Genomic DNA, 15,893 nt, shown 5'->3' with positions numbered 1-15,893 from the left:
TTAATATTTGCAACCCTTGATAATAGCAATACCCAAACAAAGCAAACATAAGAAAATCAATTCAAAAATTAGTTTTAAGAGTTTTAGTATCCATCCAATGTGTTTTCCTCGAGTTAGATATAGAAAATATTTATTGTTTGCTTTTAATGACATTTATTATGAGACCTATTTAGTTTAGATAGATAGTTTGTTGAAAGAATCGAAAGCTATACTTAGAAGTTATCTATCCTCCTCACTAGAAAACACTTTTACCTCACTGTGTTGTTCTTTTTCACCCAAAAAAGGGCAAACTTTGCACCTATGTATGGTATTATAGAGGTGTTTTCTCTATGCATAAGATTAGTGTCCCATGAGAAATAACGAATATCCCTTATAAGATATCAATCATAGCAGTGGGTCCTACAATTGTTATTTTAAGGTGTACATTGTATGGAAGGCCTCCACTAACTCTCCAGATCAACCATGGAGAGATTGAGAGAGGTGCTTGAAATTTGATTTGGGGTGGATGGATCATGGATCATGGACCATGGCAATCGTGGGAAATGTAAAGTTCTCATACACCTTTTCAAGAAAGGCCATAGAATAGATGTATGGAAAGTTTGCCACATGGAGTGCAAGTGGGGGTTAGGTTGGAGATTGAGAGTCCCAAGGATACGAGTTCTATTCTCCCCTTCTACGAGCAAGGCATATTAGTATGTGAGAGTAGAGTTATAATTTCAAATTCAAGTCGAGATATTTTTTAAAAAAAATGCAATAAATAGTGTGAATTTTTTTTAAATGCAATAAATAGTGTGAATTTTTTTTAAATGCAATAAATAGTGTGAATTTTCAAAAAAACATGGCTTTATTTTTCAAAAAATTTGGCTTGGTGAAAAATGAAGGGGAAGTGTGTTGAGTTTCACAAAAAAAGGTTTCTTGAACACCGCGTTATTGAAGCTTTCACCATTGGAAGAGAGTCACATGTGGAGTCCACGGAAATAATGAAGAAGTTAGTAAGTTAAAAAGAAAATCATAAGAGGAAAGGTACGTTTTGGGAGGAGAAAGGGGGTAAAAAGTTCAAAAGCTTTGGGAGATGTTGAACTTTTGAGTGAGCCAAAAAAGTGAGATCCACTTTCAAAGCCAAGAATCTCTCATACCCATACACTCCAAAGGTGCTTCTTTCTTCCACGTGGAAGGTGACAAGTTAGAACGTGCAAAGGCCAGAATGCTTTGACTTTTGAGCACTCTTTTGGAGCTGTACATTCTGTACCCCTTTTTGTGTACCCCCACCTAAATTTTATTTTTAAACATAATGTAGAAGCAAAATGGTGATGATCATAACCTCTCTCTCTCTCTCTCTCTCTCTCTCTACTGAGATGTAAAAGATTTCTCAAATATAATAGATAAAAAAATATATTTTTACAATGTGGGCACACACACACACACACACACACATACACACACTACTGGCATGTAAAAGATTTCTCAAATTAGTTGAAAAATATATTTTTACAATGTGGGATCACACACACACACACACACACATATACACACTCACATACATATATTCACATAAAAGAAGTTTCTGCTACACTCAATCATTACCTCAGACACAAGTTTACCAATCCCTTCTCAAACTCCTCATAATCACAACCCCAGAAGCGCACCCACCACACACCATGCATTTCTTAAACTACTCGTGCACATGTGATGCCCACAGCAGAAGGCCCACAAAAATTCACACAAATGCATCGAAGTTTGTCCTTCGGATTGCTCTGTAACCTCAATAGATGCTTCTTCATTCAAGATCATGAATAATAACTGTAGCATTCCGACGTGTTTATGTATACATTTTGGGCCATGTGTACATAAATGAAATAAACACTAGATCAACTAAAACTTGAATAGCTTTGTGTTTCAGCTAAAGAACTTATAGTTGGAGGCGGACACAATGATTTCGCGAAGTCCTCCTATGGAAGATACGACCATAAGCAACACTCCCAGTATGATACAAACCTGCCATGTGCACAGACCACAATGGAGATTGTTAGCATAATTACAGTTGCTAAATCACAACCTTCTCCACATAAGGCATAGACCACGAGGGCGGATGTTAGCATAAGACACTTGCTACTCACCACCTTCTTCACATGAGGCATGAAAACATTTGTTTTAGAGCAGGTGTAAACAAAAAACACAGTAGCCAAATGACCCAATGGTTAAGGACCAAACACACAGATTAGCAACATAAGAAAGGGATTAGCACTCACCCAATTTGTGATCCATGATAAACTGAACGTTTTTGGCTTGTAGATTGCAAGCCACATAACGCAGGGCAGCTGCAACACATTGAGGTTGATAAGTACGATATCAAAAGATAGTGTTGTTAAAGAGTTTAAAAGATATGTTTGCTGTCGAATACTTACAAAATATGTCGTGGGTGCAAATGCAAATCCTCCAAAGAACCCGAGCAAAGCACCGAAGAAGGGGATGCTAATCGCAATAAAGCATGTGAAGGCTATACAACAAGAGAAATGTTAGCCAGGATGTACAATTTAAAGTACTTACAAGTATGAAAGGAAGGCCAATTTTTGACTCACCAACATAGGCCGAGCGAGCGATCAGGCGAAGCAGAATGCCAGGGGGAAAATGGAGTTTCTTCACTAACACCGTTTCCATCATGTCAAACACAGGCATTGCATAAATCTGCATCCAATCCGTCAATGCCACATATATCAATCATAGTGAGGAAAAAAGAGACTCAGAAGAAGCAGATGAATTCACTAAGTACCTGATAGCTTCCAATGACATGGATCACCACCATCAAATTTGCAGTGGCAATGAGCCACGCAGGGTGTTCCAGTGAGACAAGAACATTGTCGTGAACCGAGTTCCCGAAAGCCCAATACCCAACAATTGCCACAGGAAAATAGCATAGCGCAACAATGGCATACGCCACGACAACCCCCCGCCACATGGGAATCTTGGATGGCCTTTCTGGTGTCGAGGGGATCGTGGCCTGGATTTCCAAGACTACATTATGCCCTGCATAAGCAAATGCAACTTGCCCCAATGCATTAAAGACCCCAAAAAGCTGGTCCGCTGTATTTACATCAAGGTAATCATAGGAAGCATTGTCACTCCCCTTTGCTGCAGACGCAGTCCATGCAATGGTTGAATAGCTGCAAACACGGGATTACATGATGACATTATGTCATTACCCTCTACAAATTAAAACTGCCCAACCTTTTACATCATCATCAGGAGTGCACACACCTCAGAGACATCACCGCTGCTGCTAATGAAACAATTGCAATTGAGTTGAAATTTGGTAGTTGAGCCAAGACAAAGTGTACTGAAGCAAAAATCATGATCCAAAATGTTTGCCTGATTTTGGGACAGCTTGAACACACTGTATCATGAAACTTCATCAAGGACTTTCCGCCGGTAACCATGTACACGATGTCTACGCCGACTTCAACTACCAACTGCTGTGGCACCACTATCCAGAGACCTAGCTTCTCTCCGAATGCATACTGTCCAAGTTCATGGTACCTATCAAACCGCTTCCCTGGGACCATTTCATGCATCTCAACCATCTGCCAGAGTGTGTATAAAGTGATCACCCATGAAAGGACAAGTACAACTACACCAGGACCCCTGCATGATATGAACATGTTGAATGTGAAGGCAAAAAATTATGGCATAGGAATCTGGCATGAGAAGGTTAATTTGTGATTTGATATAATCCCACTTACCAACCCAAATAAACCATGGCACTTGGTAAGCTTAACACACCGGCACCCACCATGGCCGTGACGTTGTGAAAAGCTGAGTACCACCATTTTGCATCACGTGAGCCTGTAACTGGGAGCCAGTCATCCACAGACTTTCCAGATTTCAAGCCATCAATTCTTTCCTACAATGAAAACAGGATTACAAGGAGAAGGCCTTTATACCATGCAAAAAGTCACACACGGCATGCTATGGCATGGTCTTCCACAGCATGCATACCATGGGATGCATTCTATGGTCCTTCATAGCATGCATTCTATGGTCATGCATCCTATGGGATGGGATGCAATGCCCAACTATTTCACATGGGATGCATGTGCTATGATCCTCTATCAAATAATTGATACAATCCAGAGAGGAAAGCATAGAAAGTGATGTCTGCAACATGCAACGCAGTGCCTATGAGGTTGGATCAATGCCTCAAGAAAACTGCTTTGTAAAGCATGACTGGAGAAACGCATGCAATTGAGTCCAATCTCAGAATTTAGTAGCTTGCCAACAGCAGATTATTCAACCAAATTGAACGTTGACCTCAAAAAAAAAAGGATTAGAGAAGCACCTTGTCGAAATAAGAGTCAGCATTGTGAAGATCCCCAGATGTGGTTCTCTCAATACCCATGGCAAAGGGTGGAAAAAAAAAAACAAAAAAAACAAAGAAATATGTGATGTTGATCGATGCAGGAGATGCTTAAGGAAAGCCAAAGAGGGATAGAGGACGTGGCCAATGCTTAGAACAAGATTAGAGAAAGTGGGTATATGCTTAAGGCAGAATTAACAACAGTGGGCGATGCTAAAAAGCAGGATTAGTTGGGCTACACTTTAACTGCGTTAAAAAACAAGATTGGAGGAAAGTGGGCGAAACTTAAACTGCTTAAAAACAAGATAAGGACTTGGGCGAAGCTTAAATTTCTTAAAAAGACAAGATTAGACGAATTGGGCGAAGCTTAAACGTCTTGGAAAACAAGATTTGAGGAATGGAGCGATGCTGCAGAGGCTAAACAATGTGGTTTAAAGAAGTGGGCGATGGTGGGGAGCTACGCTTAGCGGGAAGTTTCTGAGTTGGAGGGAGCAGAGAAGAATCCTTACTGCAAGACCAGATTCGCAAAGCGTAGAGAAAAGCAGGCAGAAAAGATCATTATAAGTACGAGAAGAGCAGCATGCAAATCCGAGTCGCCTATGACGAACTGTGTGCTTTTAATGGAAAGAGGCGGTGTTTTATCTGCCACAAATCGAGATTAGTAGTATAATTAGACCTGATTTGGTTAACATCTTTTAACGTGCTTTTCTGCTTTTTGCTACGCGGTTCACCGGCACCATACGCGCGTGCGTGTTGATCTTTACATTATGTTATCCTATCCTAAAGTCAAAATCTTGCCTTCCCTTGCCTCTTGGAATTGGGAAAAGAAATGTTTATTAATCAAACAGTTAGTTTATCTTTATGATGTAAACATTTTTCTTTTCAATGAAAATCTCTTTACTCTACCAAAACAAAAATGTTGATTAATCAATATATATATTGCCCTCTCCTTGATGCTTGAATATGGTCAATAACCATATTCACATTTTCTCTATCTGTGCTTGAATAAGGTGAGTGGTTAGGATGAGGGGCATGCTTGGCAACCAGCCCCTCGGGAAATGCTATAGAATTCAAGTCTACTTCCCCTCAATCAAGCATTTCTCCATTTTTTAAGAAGCCTCCATGTCTACGCTACCTTAAAAAGACACCATCTTAGGTGAATGCATGTGGAATACGACCCACCCACCATTAGTATGACAGATTCGAATCATCCATTAGCATGAAAGGCTTGTATCCTAGGGATGATAGAAATAGTGTTCCCCACAACGTGGATGAATTCTGGGTGCTCTCCCCCACAACTGGTATCTCATTAGGAACATGCGTAAAGGCATAGCAATGGTGCCATATTCATGTCACAACCTCAATTTTATTCTTATCTTTCAAAAGAATTCATAATTTAATATTCTTTCTAGGCCTTCTCAACAACTACCATTGCACCTCATTTTCATGCCCACAAGCTAAAGTAACATAAATTCGTTCTAATAGAAGGGTTTGGATTAAACTTGAGAAGTTGGCCTTTCACATGGGTCAGTTGAAACTCAACTATCTTATCATGGTGGAAAAAGGGCTTCTTTGGCTATAATTTCATTTTCCATCTTTCCAAGAAAATTCTTTAATGCTTGGAGAGTTGTAATATTTTGAAGATTATAGAATGTAGTAAACCAAATCCCTAGGATATACATATAACGTTAAAAAAATGAAATCATATAAGAATCGCATAATCAACAATAAATCAGGATAAGTAGAATAGTCAATCAACAATAAATAAGTAGAATAGTCAATCAAAGACATTTTGTGATCCACAATGAGAACATTATGACTAACCATATAGTTAGAGGCATAGAAGTGAGATTCACAATGAGAAAATTAAGACTAAACATATATTTTAAGGCATACAAGTTAAGATACTAGAGCCCACTTTTTAGTCAAATGTAGTTGAACTACTTGATTATGAGGAATAAAATGGTTTATTTTCATTCAAAGATACTTACTTACCTACACATTTGGTATTAATAAAAAATAGCATGTACGATCTCGACTATCTAATTTTGTTAACTAAAAATATAAAGTGGTCGATGGTAATACTCATTGGAGGTGTTCTTATTATGCATCTTATTGGAAACTAATCTTTATGGGCTTATTGCTCCCACATAATTTTGAGCACATCACCAACTTCTCATGCCAAACCTTCACAGTTTTAAGAGGTTGCCTAGCTTTAGAGGCGGCCATTAAGTCATATGTGTCAGACAATCAATAGACAATGGTTGTGATCAGTTTCCTCTTACAATGCTTTGACAAAGGAGGCGGTAGCTTGGTTTCGGACCCCAAGATGTACAATTCAGATCCAAAATACAAGCATGTCCAAGTTCCTAAGTCCAAAATCCGCATCCAAATGTGAGATCAATAGTCTGACTTCTACTCCACAATTCCACAATTTAGAGTTTTTATCACAACACGCACATCACCACTCGTTGGCAAAGTAATTCTTGAATTTAAATTTGATCAAGCAACAATCTGGAGGCATAAATCATCACCATTCCATATAGCAATAAAAGTGGTGCAGACCTCATGACTATATGATTTCCAACCACATGCAAGCTATGATGCACCTGATTCAGCTGGTGCAACTTTTGTTGCACCACCTCTAAGTGATACTACTATAATTTTTGAAGCTGATGGTGATGCAAATATGTCATCAATAGTTTGCAACCACTCCCTATAATTTTGTCACCTATAGCAAGAGGAGAAAGACAAGGATATATTCAACCTTAACCACTCAATGTTATTCAAGATGAGGGTATAATTAACCTTAATCACTCAAGTGTAGAGTGTCCTCCATAAGCTACTATTCACATGCTAGTTTGAAGCTATGTTCTTAATCCATGTTTAGTTTCAAAAGTTTTTCATGCTTATGCTAATTACAAATTTCTATGGGCACTTTCGAGTATTTTTCATATCACTGATGGTGTTGCTAATCAAAATGCCAACCCAATACAAGGTTTTTCACAAATATAATGGATTTTTTTTCAAAATATTATCCATTGGATTTGGAGTCGCGTACAACATCTCTTTCAAATGCAGTATCATCTTTGATCTAAACAGTTTGTTGGATGAGTTCTAAAGAGATCTTTCAAAATTTTTTAGTAATATCAAAATAAGGGCATTGCTCATTTGCACACAAGTTTCATTATTTAGTTGATTTTAAGTCCAAAGTGGATAGTTTATATAAATTTGCTCCTTGCATCAATAGCTTGAGGACTTGTAAGACTAGAACTTTGATTCTTCACCCAACCATATCCCAAATGGACCCTAACACATGGTTATATAGGCCTAGGTGATGCATGACCTTCCATCTCCGGCCCCTTGACCTTTCAATGGCTAGGCATGGCCCTTTCACTGTCCAATGCCTCCTCAACTCCCCCTAGAAGGGGGCGCCTACTTCTGTGGCCTTTGGGCTTCCCTTATGCAAACCTTTTACATATAAATAATCTTTTCTAGTCTTACCTTATAATGTTTCATGTCAGTCTCATAACATTTCCTCCCCTTTGAAAGAAAAGTTTTCGTCCTTGAAAACAAGCTCAGGAAACCTTTTCTTCAGTGTTGCCACTCTTTCCTAAGTTGATCCTTCTTCTTTTCTATCTTTCCACTTTACTAAACATTCTTTAAACACAGAATGCCTAGTTTTCTTTTCTCGATATTCGAGAATCTTTTCACTCTCATATGGAAGAATAGGTGGTTCTATGAAATCAACTATTTCTTCTTTTCCAATGATGTTGTCATTATTTCCTATCTTGCGTTTCAATCTACTAACATGAAACATAGGATGGAGTCTAGATCCTTTAGGTAAAGCTACCTTGTAAGCTACACTTCTAATCTTTTTAAGTATTATATAAGGACCATAATACCTTGGACTTAACTTTGGAACTTTTTCACTTTTTAAAGTTCCTGACTTTTCAGAAACTTTTACATAGACCAAATCACCTTCCTCAAAATTAATTGGTCTTCTTTTACCTTTCTCATAATTAATAGAACAATCCTGCGCTCTTTTAACATTGTTTCTTGCAATGTTTAACATGCCTTACATGTCTTTGAGAAAGTCTTTTACACTTTGCAATTTTTCTTTTTGTAACCCAATAGCTATGGGTGCTCTAGGTTGAAATCCATACATTAGCATGAATGGACTAAAACCGGTAGCAGAATGTTTAGCACTATTACAAGAAAAATCTAATAATGGAGGATGCTCATCCCAATTATTTTGCTTATGATTAACATATGCTCAAAGCATATATTCTAGGACTTGATTAACCCTTTATGTCTATCCATCGCTTTGTGGATGTTCAGACGTCTCATACTAAGTTTGGTGCCTAACTTTTTAAACACTTCTTTTCAAAAATGGCTTGTAAACTTTGTATCTCTGTCGCTTACTATATCTACTGGCAATCCATACAATCTGTGTAGATGATGGATAAACATTCTAGCTAATTCTTGTGTTTTTACTTCTTTTTTAGTTGGTATAAATTGTACCAACTTGGTTAATCTATCCACTACTACCCACATTGAATCATGCCCTCTACTTGTTCGGGTAGTCCTACCATGAAATCCATAGAAATACTTTTCCACTTACCCTCAGGTATTTATAGTGGTTGTAATAATCCACCTACTTTTAAGTGCTAAGTGCTAAGTGCTAAGATTTATCGACTTGGCACTTAGGGCATTTTATAACATAATTTTGGACGTCCTTCTTTAAACATGTCCAATAAAACTATCTTTTAACAAGTGCATAGGTCTTAGAAATTCCTGGGTGCCCCGCACTTGGATTGTCATGACATTCTAGTAAAATATTCTCGCGAATATTTTCTTCTTTGGGTACACAAATGTGACCTTTATATAACAAGTACACATTATCAATGGAATTTTTTTTCCAATGATCTGTTTCAGTTATTGACCCTTCTTTAAGTGATTTCTTTGAACCGCTATCCTTTTTAAGTGACACTCTTTTATCACTAGTAACTGCATTTTCTTTACACTCTATTTGAGAGTTATCTTTTTTAATCAAGTAATTCCAAACTATGATAGCTAGGGTCATTAGCACATTTTCCTTTTAAATGAGCCAGCAACTCACTTTCTAGTTGAGTAAAACTCAACTCATTTATCATGGGTGCTCGACTTAGAGCATCTACCACGACATTAAATTTTCCTTTTCTATATCTGATTTGAAAATCAAACTCTTGTAGGATTTCAACCCTTCTAGCCTTCCTAGCTTTAACTCCTTTTGAGTACTTAACTATTTAAGACTTTTATGGTCGGATAATACTTCAAAATTGGCACCATACAAATAATCACGCCACTTTTTAAGAGCATGCACAATTGCAAACAATTCTTTCTCATAAGTTGAATAGTTACTTTGAGCTTTGTCCAACTTTTGACTTTCAAATGCAACTGGCCTTCCCTTTTGCAATAATACTGCTCCTATAGCAAAATTACTAGCATCTGTTCCCAATATAAATGGTTCATTTGGATCCACTATTTACAAAATAGGAGCAATAGCTATTGCTACTTTTAATTTTTCAAAACTAGTTTGTTAATCACAAGTCCAACTAAATTGTTTTCCTTTTCCTTTAAGCTGGTTCGGCATTGGAACAACTATCTTAGAATAATACCTTATAAACTTTCGATAAAACCCAGCAAGTCCTAAAAAGGTTTGTAACTCATCTATATTAGATGGGGCCTTCCATCTCAATATAGCTTCGACTTTATCAGGATCCATACAAATCCCTTCTTCAGACACACTGTGTGTCCAAGATATTACACTTCTTTTTTGTCTTTTTTGAAGAAATCACATCTAGATTTTTTAGCAAATAATTTATTTTTTCTCAATAATTAAAATACATTTCTAAGGTGCTCAATATGTTCTTGTTCATTTTGACTAAAGATTAATATATCATCAATAAAAACCACCACAAACTTTCCTAAATAAGGATGAAGTATAGTTTTCATCATGGTCATAAAAGTAGCTGGAGAATTAGTTAGACCAAAAGGCATAACTAAAAACTCATAGTGCCCAAAAGATGTCCTAAATGCTATTTTGGGCACATCTTCAATTCTAATTCTTACTTGATGATATCCAGACCTTAAATCTATCTTACTAAAATATTTAGCACCTTTGAGTTGATCAAACAAGTCATCTATCCTGGGAATAGGAAATTTATTTTTTATTGTGATTGCATTCAATCCATGATAATCTATGCACAAGCACATAGATCCATCTTTTTTCTTCACCAATAATATTGGTGAAGCCCAGGGAGACTTACTTGGCTTAATAAAGCCTTGTTTTAAATATTCAGCAACTGCTTTTCAACTTCTTATCTTTTAGTTACTCTATAAGGTGGCTTACTAATTGGTTTCAAATCCTTTAAAACCTCTATGGGATGATCTATCCCTCTATCCGGAGGTAAACCTTTTGGCAATGTTTTCAGAAAAACATCTTTAAATTCTTCTAATAAATTGTTCAAAGAAGAATTAACTGCTTCACAAATACTTGAATCAAACTTTTCACCGTGGTTTTTAAACTAAGGCATTGCATAACAAAAAAAAATTGTTCTATTCCATTCTCTTGATGAAGCTTTTGGAGCTCAATATTACATATTACAGGAGAAGATGGTACATTGTGCTCTCCTTGCAATTTAATAAAATTTCCTTTATGCTCAAATGTTAGTGTATTATGCAAATAGCTTCTCAAAAGTGTTTTCCCCAATGAAAATAACCATTCTCTCCTAAGAATTACATTTGTGGTTGACAGACGCATCACTTGAAAATCCAAAAGTGCTTCATACTCTTGAATCTTTATCCCAACTTGGTCTACCACAATATCCCACTCATCTTTATCATAGCCATTGGCTAATGATACTATATACTTATGAGAACTTGGGATTTGAGGCAACATAAGTTTCTTAACCAAGTTGTAATTTAAAAAGTTGTGTGTGGCCGTATTCTTACTTTTTTATCTTTAATATTTCCATGCACTCGAACCAAATTATGTGGTCCAAATGATGGTTCCCACATAGATTTTGCCACCATACAACAATGCTTTTCATCAGAATGACAAACCTCAACCAATTTATATTTAGGAGAATCCTTAAGTGTTAACACTTGAATAGTGTACACTGATTTTCCTCCTTTAGGTTTATCATTACTATTCTCAGTAAGTTTTTGTCCTTGGGATGCTTTTTATCATATCTCGGCTCAAGATAAGAGAAACAAAGTTTTTCTTTAATCGCTCTCTCAAAGTCTTGCTTTTTTAGAAACTTACTAGGAGTGGATTTTTTCTTTTTTAAAGAAAAAACTCTTTCTTTTTTTAGAGCCAAATTTTTTTCCATGAGGCTTAAATGAAAAATTCTTATCTTTTTCTTTACGATTACCTTTACCCATGGTATCGTTTTTTTTAAAACAAATCTTACAGCCTAATCTAAGTTTTTTGGCTCTTTGGAGTGAACTTCCTTCTTGTACTCCCTTTTTAGGCCTCTAATGAAGCCTCTTAAATTTTTTAAATTGTCTATGCCTTTAAGTTTTAAGACAATTTCTCTATAGCAAGCTACATATTGAGTGAGATTTAAATTCTTTTGTTCCATATAACAATTATCCCACTTCTCCCAATTCTGATCTTCTTCATTTTCAGGAAGATATTCCTTTAAAAACAATTCCTTGAATGAATCCTAAAAATCGGGTACTTGCCTAGCTTCTGTTAAACTCATCCACCACTTATAAGCTTTGCCTTATAAGGATAGGCTAGCTTCAATGGGGTAGTTATAATCAGGCACATATCTTAAAAGATGCAAATCTTGCCACTTTTGTAGAAAAATACGGACCGCATCTTTATTTCTCTCCTTCTCTTCTCCACTAAAAGTGGAGAAAAATACGGACCGCATCTTTATTTCTCTCCTTCTCTTCTCCACTAAAAGTGGTGCCTTTATTTCTCCACTAAAAGTGGGTGCCTTTAAATTTTTCAATACCATACCCTGGTCTCTAGTTTTGTGACCCTCTTTAACTATGGTTTCATGCAATCCTTTTTCTAGAGTTTTTTCCCTTCCCTCATCAATGTTATTTTTAGATATTTCTTTTAATCCCAATCCTTCTCCTCCCATCAAGGAGCTAAGAAGACCCATCATTTTTTCAAGTTTATTCTCTATATTAGGGATTTTTTCTTTCATTTCCTTCATTTCTATATCCTCGTACTCATTAAGATCTAAATATTGCATATCTATTTTATGTTTTTGTAATATCCTCTTCCATATTGAAAGAAGACATTGGGTTTTCCCCCTTCTCCCCAGTTCCATCCTTCCCACCCTAAGAAGCCATTTACTCTAACAATAAGCAAAATGGAAAGTTTCTTACAATGCAAAAAAAGATGCAACACACAACGACCTTACTTAGTTGGGTAATTATGAATTGTCTCAATTGATGTGAAGAACAATTCCGTTGATTCCTCCTTGTTGATATTTGCTTCAATGATTCTTCAAGGTTGTTATGTACGTGACTTGATTCATGTAGAGTCTCAAAATTATGCCCAATTTATTAGGCAAGAGATATGCCCAATTTATTAGGCAAGAGATATGCTCAATCAATTAGGCAAGAGGTATGCCCAATCTATTAAGCAATATGTATTTGTATGGAGAGGTTTTGAGAAATATGAGGATTATGGAAATGATTAAAAAAGAGATTATGGATTAGTTTTTGGAAATGAATAGAGAAGAGATTAAGGAGTAGAGATTATAGTTAGCAAATGAGTAGCTCAATGGAAACATGAAAGAGATAGAACTTAGATCTAATACCAATGTAATGCTCCTTGCATCAATAACTTGAGGACTTGTAAGACTAGAACTTTGATTCTCCACCCAACCATATCCAAAATGGGCCCTAAACACATGGTTATTTCGTCCACATTCTGATGTTATTCTTAATGTGATTGCTTATGATCCTAATCCACTCATTGATCATTCAAGCATTGATGCTCCAATTATTGATCATGATCTAGTCATTGAGTTACTTGATGAGACTTGTATTACTTCCTGTATCTTAGATCATGTGACTCAATTATCTAGTCATTAAGAAACATGATGAGACTTGTATTACTTCACGCTTATGTATTTTAACAGCTTTAGTACCATCTTCTTCATGGCCACATAGAATGGCCACTTTCAAAGAAATATTGGCCATTACTATGGCCTATTTTATAGTAATAAGAAGACTAACCTAGATTGTGGGAACATAAGAAGTGGGATCCCCAAAGTGTTAGGGAGATTAACCCAAAGATAAATGAAAAGCATTAATAGTAAGAAGAACAAAATCAAAACATTGTGTTGCTTCATTGATAATCTATGATTTCATTGTTGATAATCAATAGTAAAAAGAGCAAAATCAAAACATTGTTTTGCTTCATTGATAATGATTTCATTGGTTAATTAATAGTAAGAAGAACAAAAGAAACACATTATATTTCTTCATTGATAATCCGTGACTTGATTGCTACCCTTATAGGCAAATACAGGATTACATGTAAGAAGATAAAGATGAAAAGGTAACATGGGTAATAAAATAGTCATATGAAGTATATCTAGCATTCTAAGTTTTATAAGATTGCTTCATTGATAATCTGTGATTTCATTTCTACCCTTATATGCAATAATACATGTAAGAAGATAAAGTTGAAAGGGCTACATGGCTAATAAAATAGTCTTATGAAGTATAACTAATCTTCTAAGGTTTACAACCCATACAAGATTATGTTTATTAATTCCTAATGCCTAATTTTTATTAGTTCCTAATGCCTAATTTTTATTAGTGCATCCTATGGTGGCTAGCATCCTAATACTAATGTTTATTGATTCCTAATGCCTAATTTCTATGAGTGCATCCTATGGTGGCTAGCATGTGTGTTTGGTGCTTTAAATGCAGGTTGGTGGCATTTTAATAGGTATTAGATAGAGTCTTATATTACAAAAGAAAACATATAGAGAGCGCTATTATTGATTTGCAAAACATAAGAGTGAGAACTTGCTTGGATCTTGATTGATGTCGGTGAGTGGTCTAGGGACTACTTGTTGCAAACAAATGCTTGTGTGTAGCCAAAGAAAAGTCTTTCTTGCCTTTGGTGGCCTCCCTTGGATTTTGGTTACTATTCACCTTAGATTCTAATTAAGCCATGGAACACATTTGTGTTGCTATGTGTGGTCTGGTGCTTGATATAAGAAAATTTAGCAAATTCTTTTTAAAAACAAGAAGGATTAGGGTGCTACTATTTTATGCTAATGATTGGAAGGAGGGTGTATTGGCTTCTACACGAAAGAGAAGAACATGAGGGTGAACTAAATAAGGAATGCTAACAAGGGGAGCCACAATGGCATGGCAAATGTAAAACATATAAAAGAGGTATTTGTATGTGCTACCCCATATTGATTAGGTGTGTAAGGTGGCATAGGTGAGAGTGGGGGTGAAAGGAGTGGTGTATGAAGAAGTGGTGAAAGGAGTGGTGTATGAAGAAGTGGTGAAAGTAATGAGATGCATGGGGAGATGTGTTGATAGCCATGAGCTTATGATGTGACAAGAGTGTGGGCTTGTGTACTAGTGCAAATGGCACACTAATGCAAATGGAGAGTGTATTGACGTGCGAGTTGAAGGTTAGAAGGATTAGTTTGAGTGTGGGATTATAAGATAGATTAGGTGGGTAGGGTGGTGAAAGTGAAGCTGTGAGGTGGCATAGGGGTTAGTATAAAGTTGGCATAAGTGAGTTGGAGTAAAAGAGATGATAGGATTACTGGCCCTTTGCAAAAGAATGGGTGGGTATATGAGGTGGTGAAAGTGAGATTAATAACTATAATAAGCAATTGGCATGTACAGTGGGAAGTGTGAGGATTGGGCCCTTACTGGTCATGATGGCCTAAATGGGTGGCAAGTGGGCTGCAAAGTAGGCATGCATGGGAGTTAACCAAAGGGGCTTGTGCATTAGCATGGCACTTATAGGGTTTAAGCGTTAGTAGCAATTACTATCCACATAGAGCATATAATTTTATGGGCTCTCTCCCCTTTTGTATCTTTCAAAAAATACAGAGTAGCTTGCCCATCTTTAACTTACACAAGGAACCACCCACCATAGTTATTCACCCAACCTCTCTCCCCTTTTGAATCTTTCAATAAATTCAGAGTAGCTTCCCCCCACCGTAGTTATTCACCCAGCCTCTTATTATTAGGGGGATGGGCTTCCAAGGTCGTCATTCAAACCTTGTAACTCTCTCTCTCTCTCTCTCTCTCTCTCTCTCTCTCTCTCTCTCTCTCTCAACATAGGAAGAAAATGTTTCCCAGCACCTTGAGTATCCAACCATTTGCATCTTTCTTTAAGAAGGAAATTATTTTGTCCAATAGTTCAAGGCTTTTCTTAAAGAAGGAAATTATTTTGTCCAACATGACTTCGATACATATGCCATTGTTTAAGTAGTATAAAATGTTGAAAATAGAAGTAATAGGGGAAGCATTATCTAGTGGAAAAGTT

General features: G+C 36.5%; 1 protein-coding gene across 1 annotated transcript; it reads right to left on the bottom strand.

The window, feature by feature from the left end:
• Positions 1-1,753: 1,753 nt before the first annotated feature.
• LOC147638121 (lysine histidine transporter 2-like) lies at positions 1,754-4,945 on the bottom strand. Its single transcript, XM_086798034.1, has 8 exons — positions 4,334-4,945; positions 3,738-3,898; positions 3,256-3,639; positions 2,771-3,161; positions 2,580-2,685; positions 2,406-2,497; positions 2,250-2,318; positions 1,754-1,995 (listed from the first exon to the last, which is right to left on the bottom strand). The coding sequence occupies exons 1-8, from the start codon at positions 4,391-4,393 to the stop codon at positions 1,897-1,899; spliced, it is 1,362 nt and encodes a 453-aa protein (XP_086654160.1). The 5' UTR covers positions 4,394-4,945; the 3' UTR covers positions 1,754-1,896.
• Between the last annotated feature and the right edge of the window lie 10,948 nt (positions 4,946-15,893).

Source organism: Cibotium barometz, chromosome 5 (genome assembly GCF_041138505.1).
Source record: "Cibotium barometz isolate CiBa-2024 chromosome 5, ASM4113850v1, whole genome shotgun sequence".
Classification (NCBI taxonomy): Eukaryota; Viridiplantae; Streptophyta; class Polypodiopsida; order Cyatheales; family Cibotiaceae; genus Cibotium; species Cibotium barometz.
The sequence above is the reverse complement of the archived record's forward strand: the minus strand, read 5'-3'. Positions and strand labels throughout refer to the sequence as shown.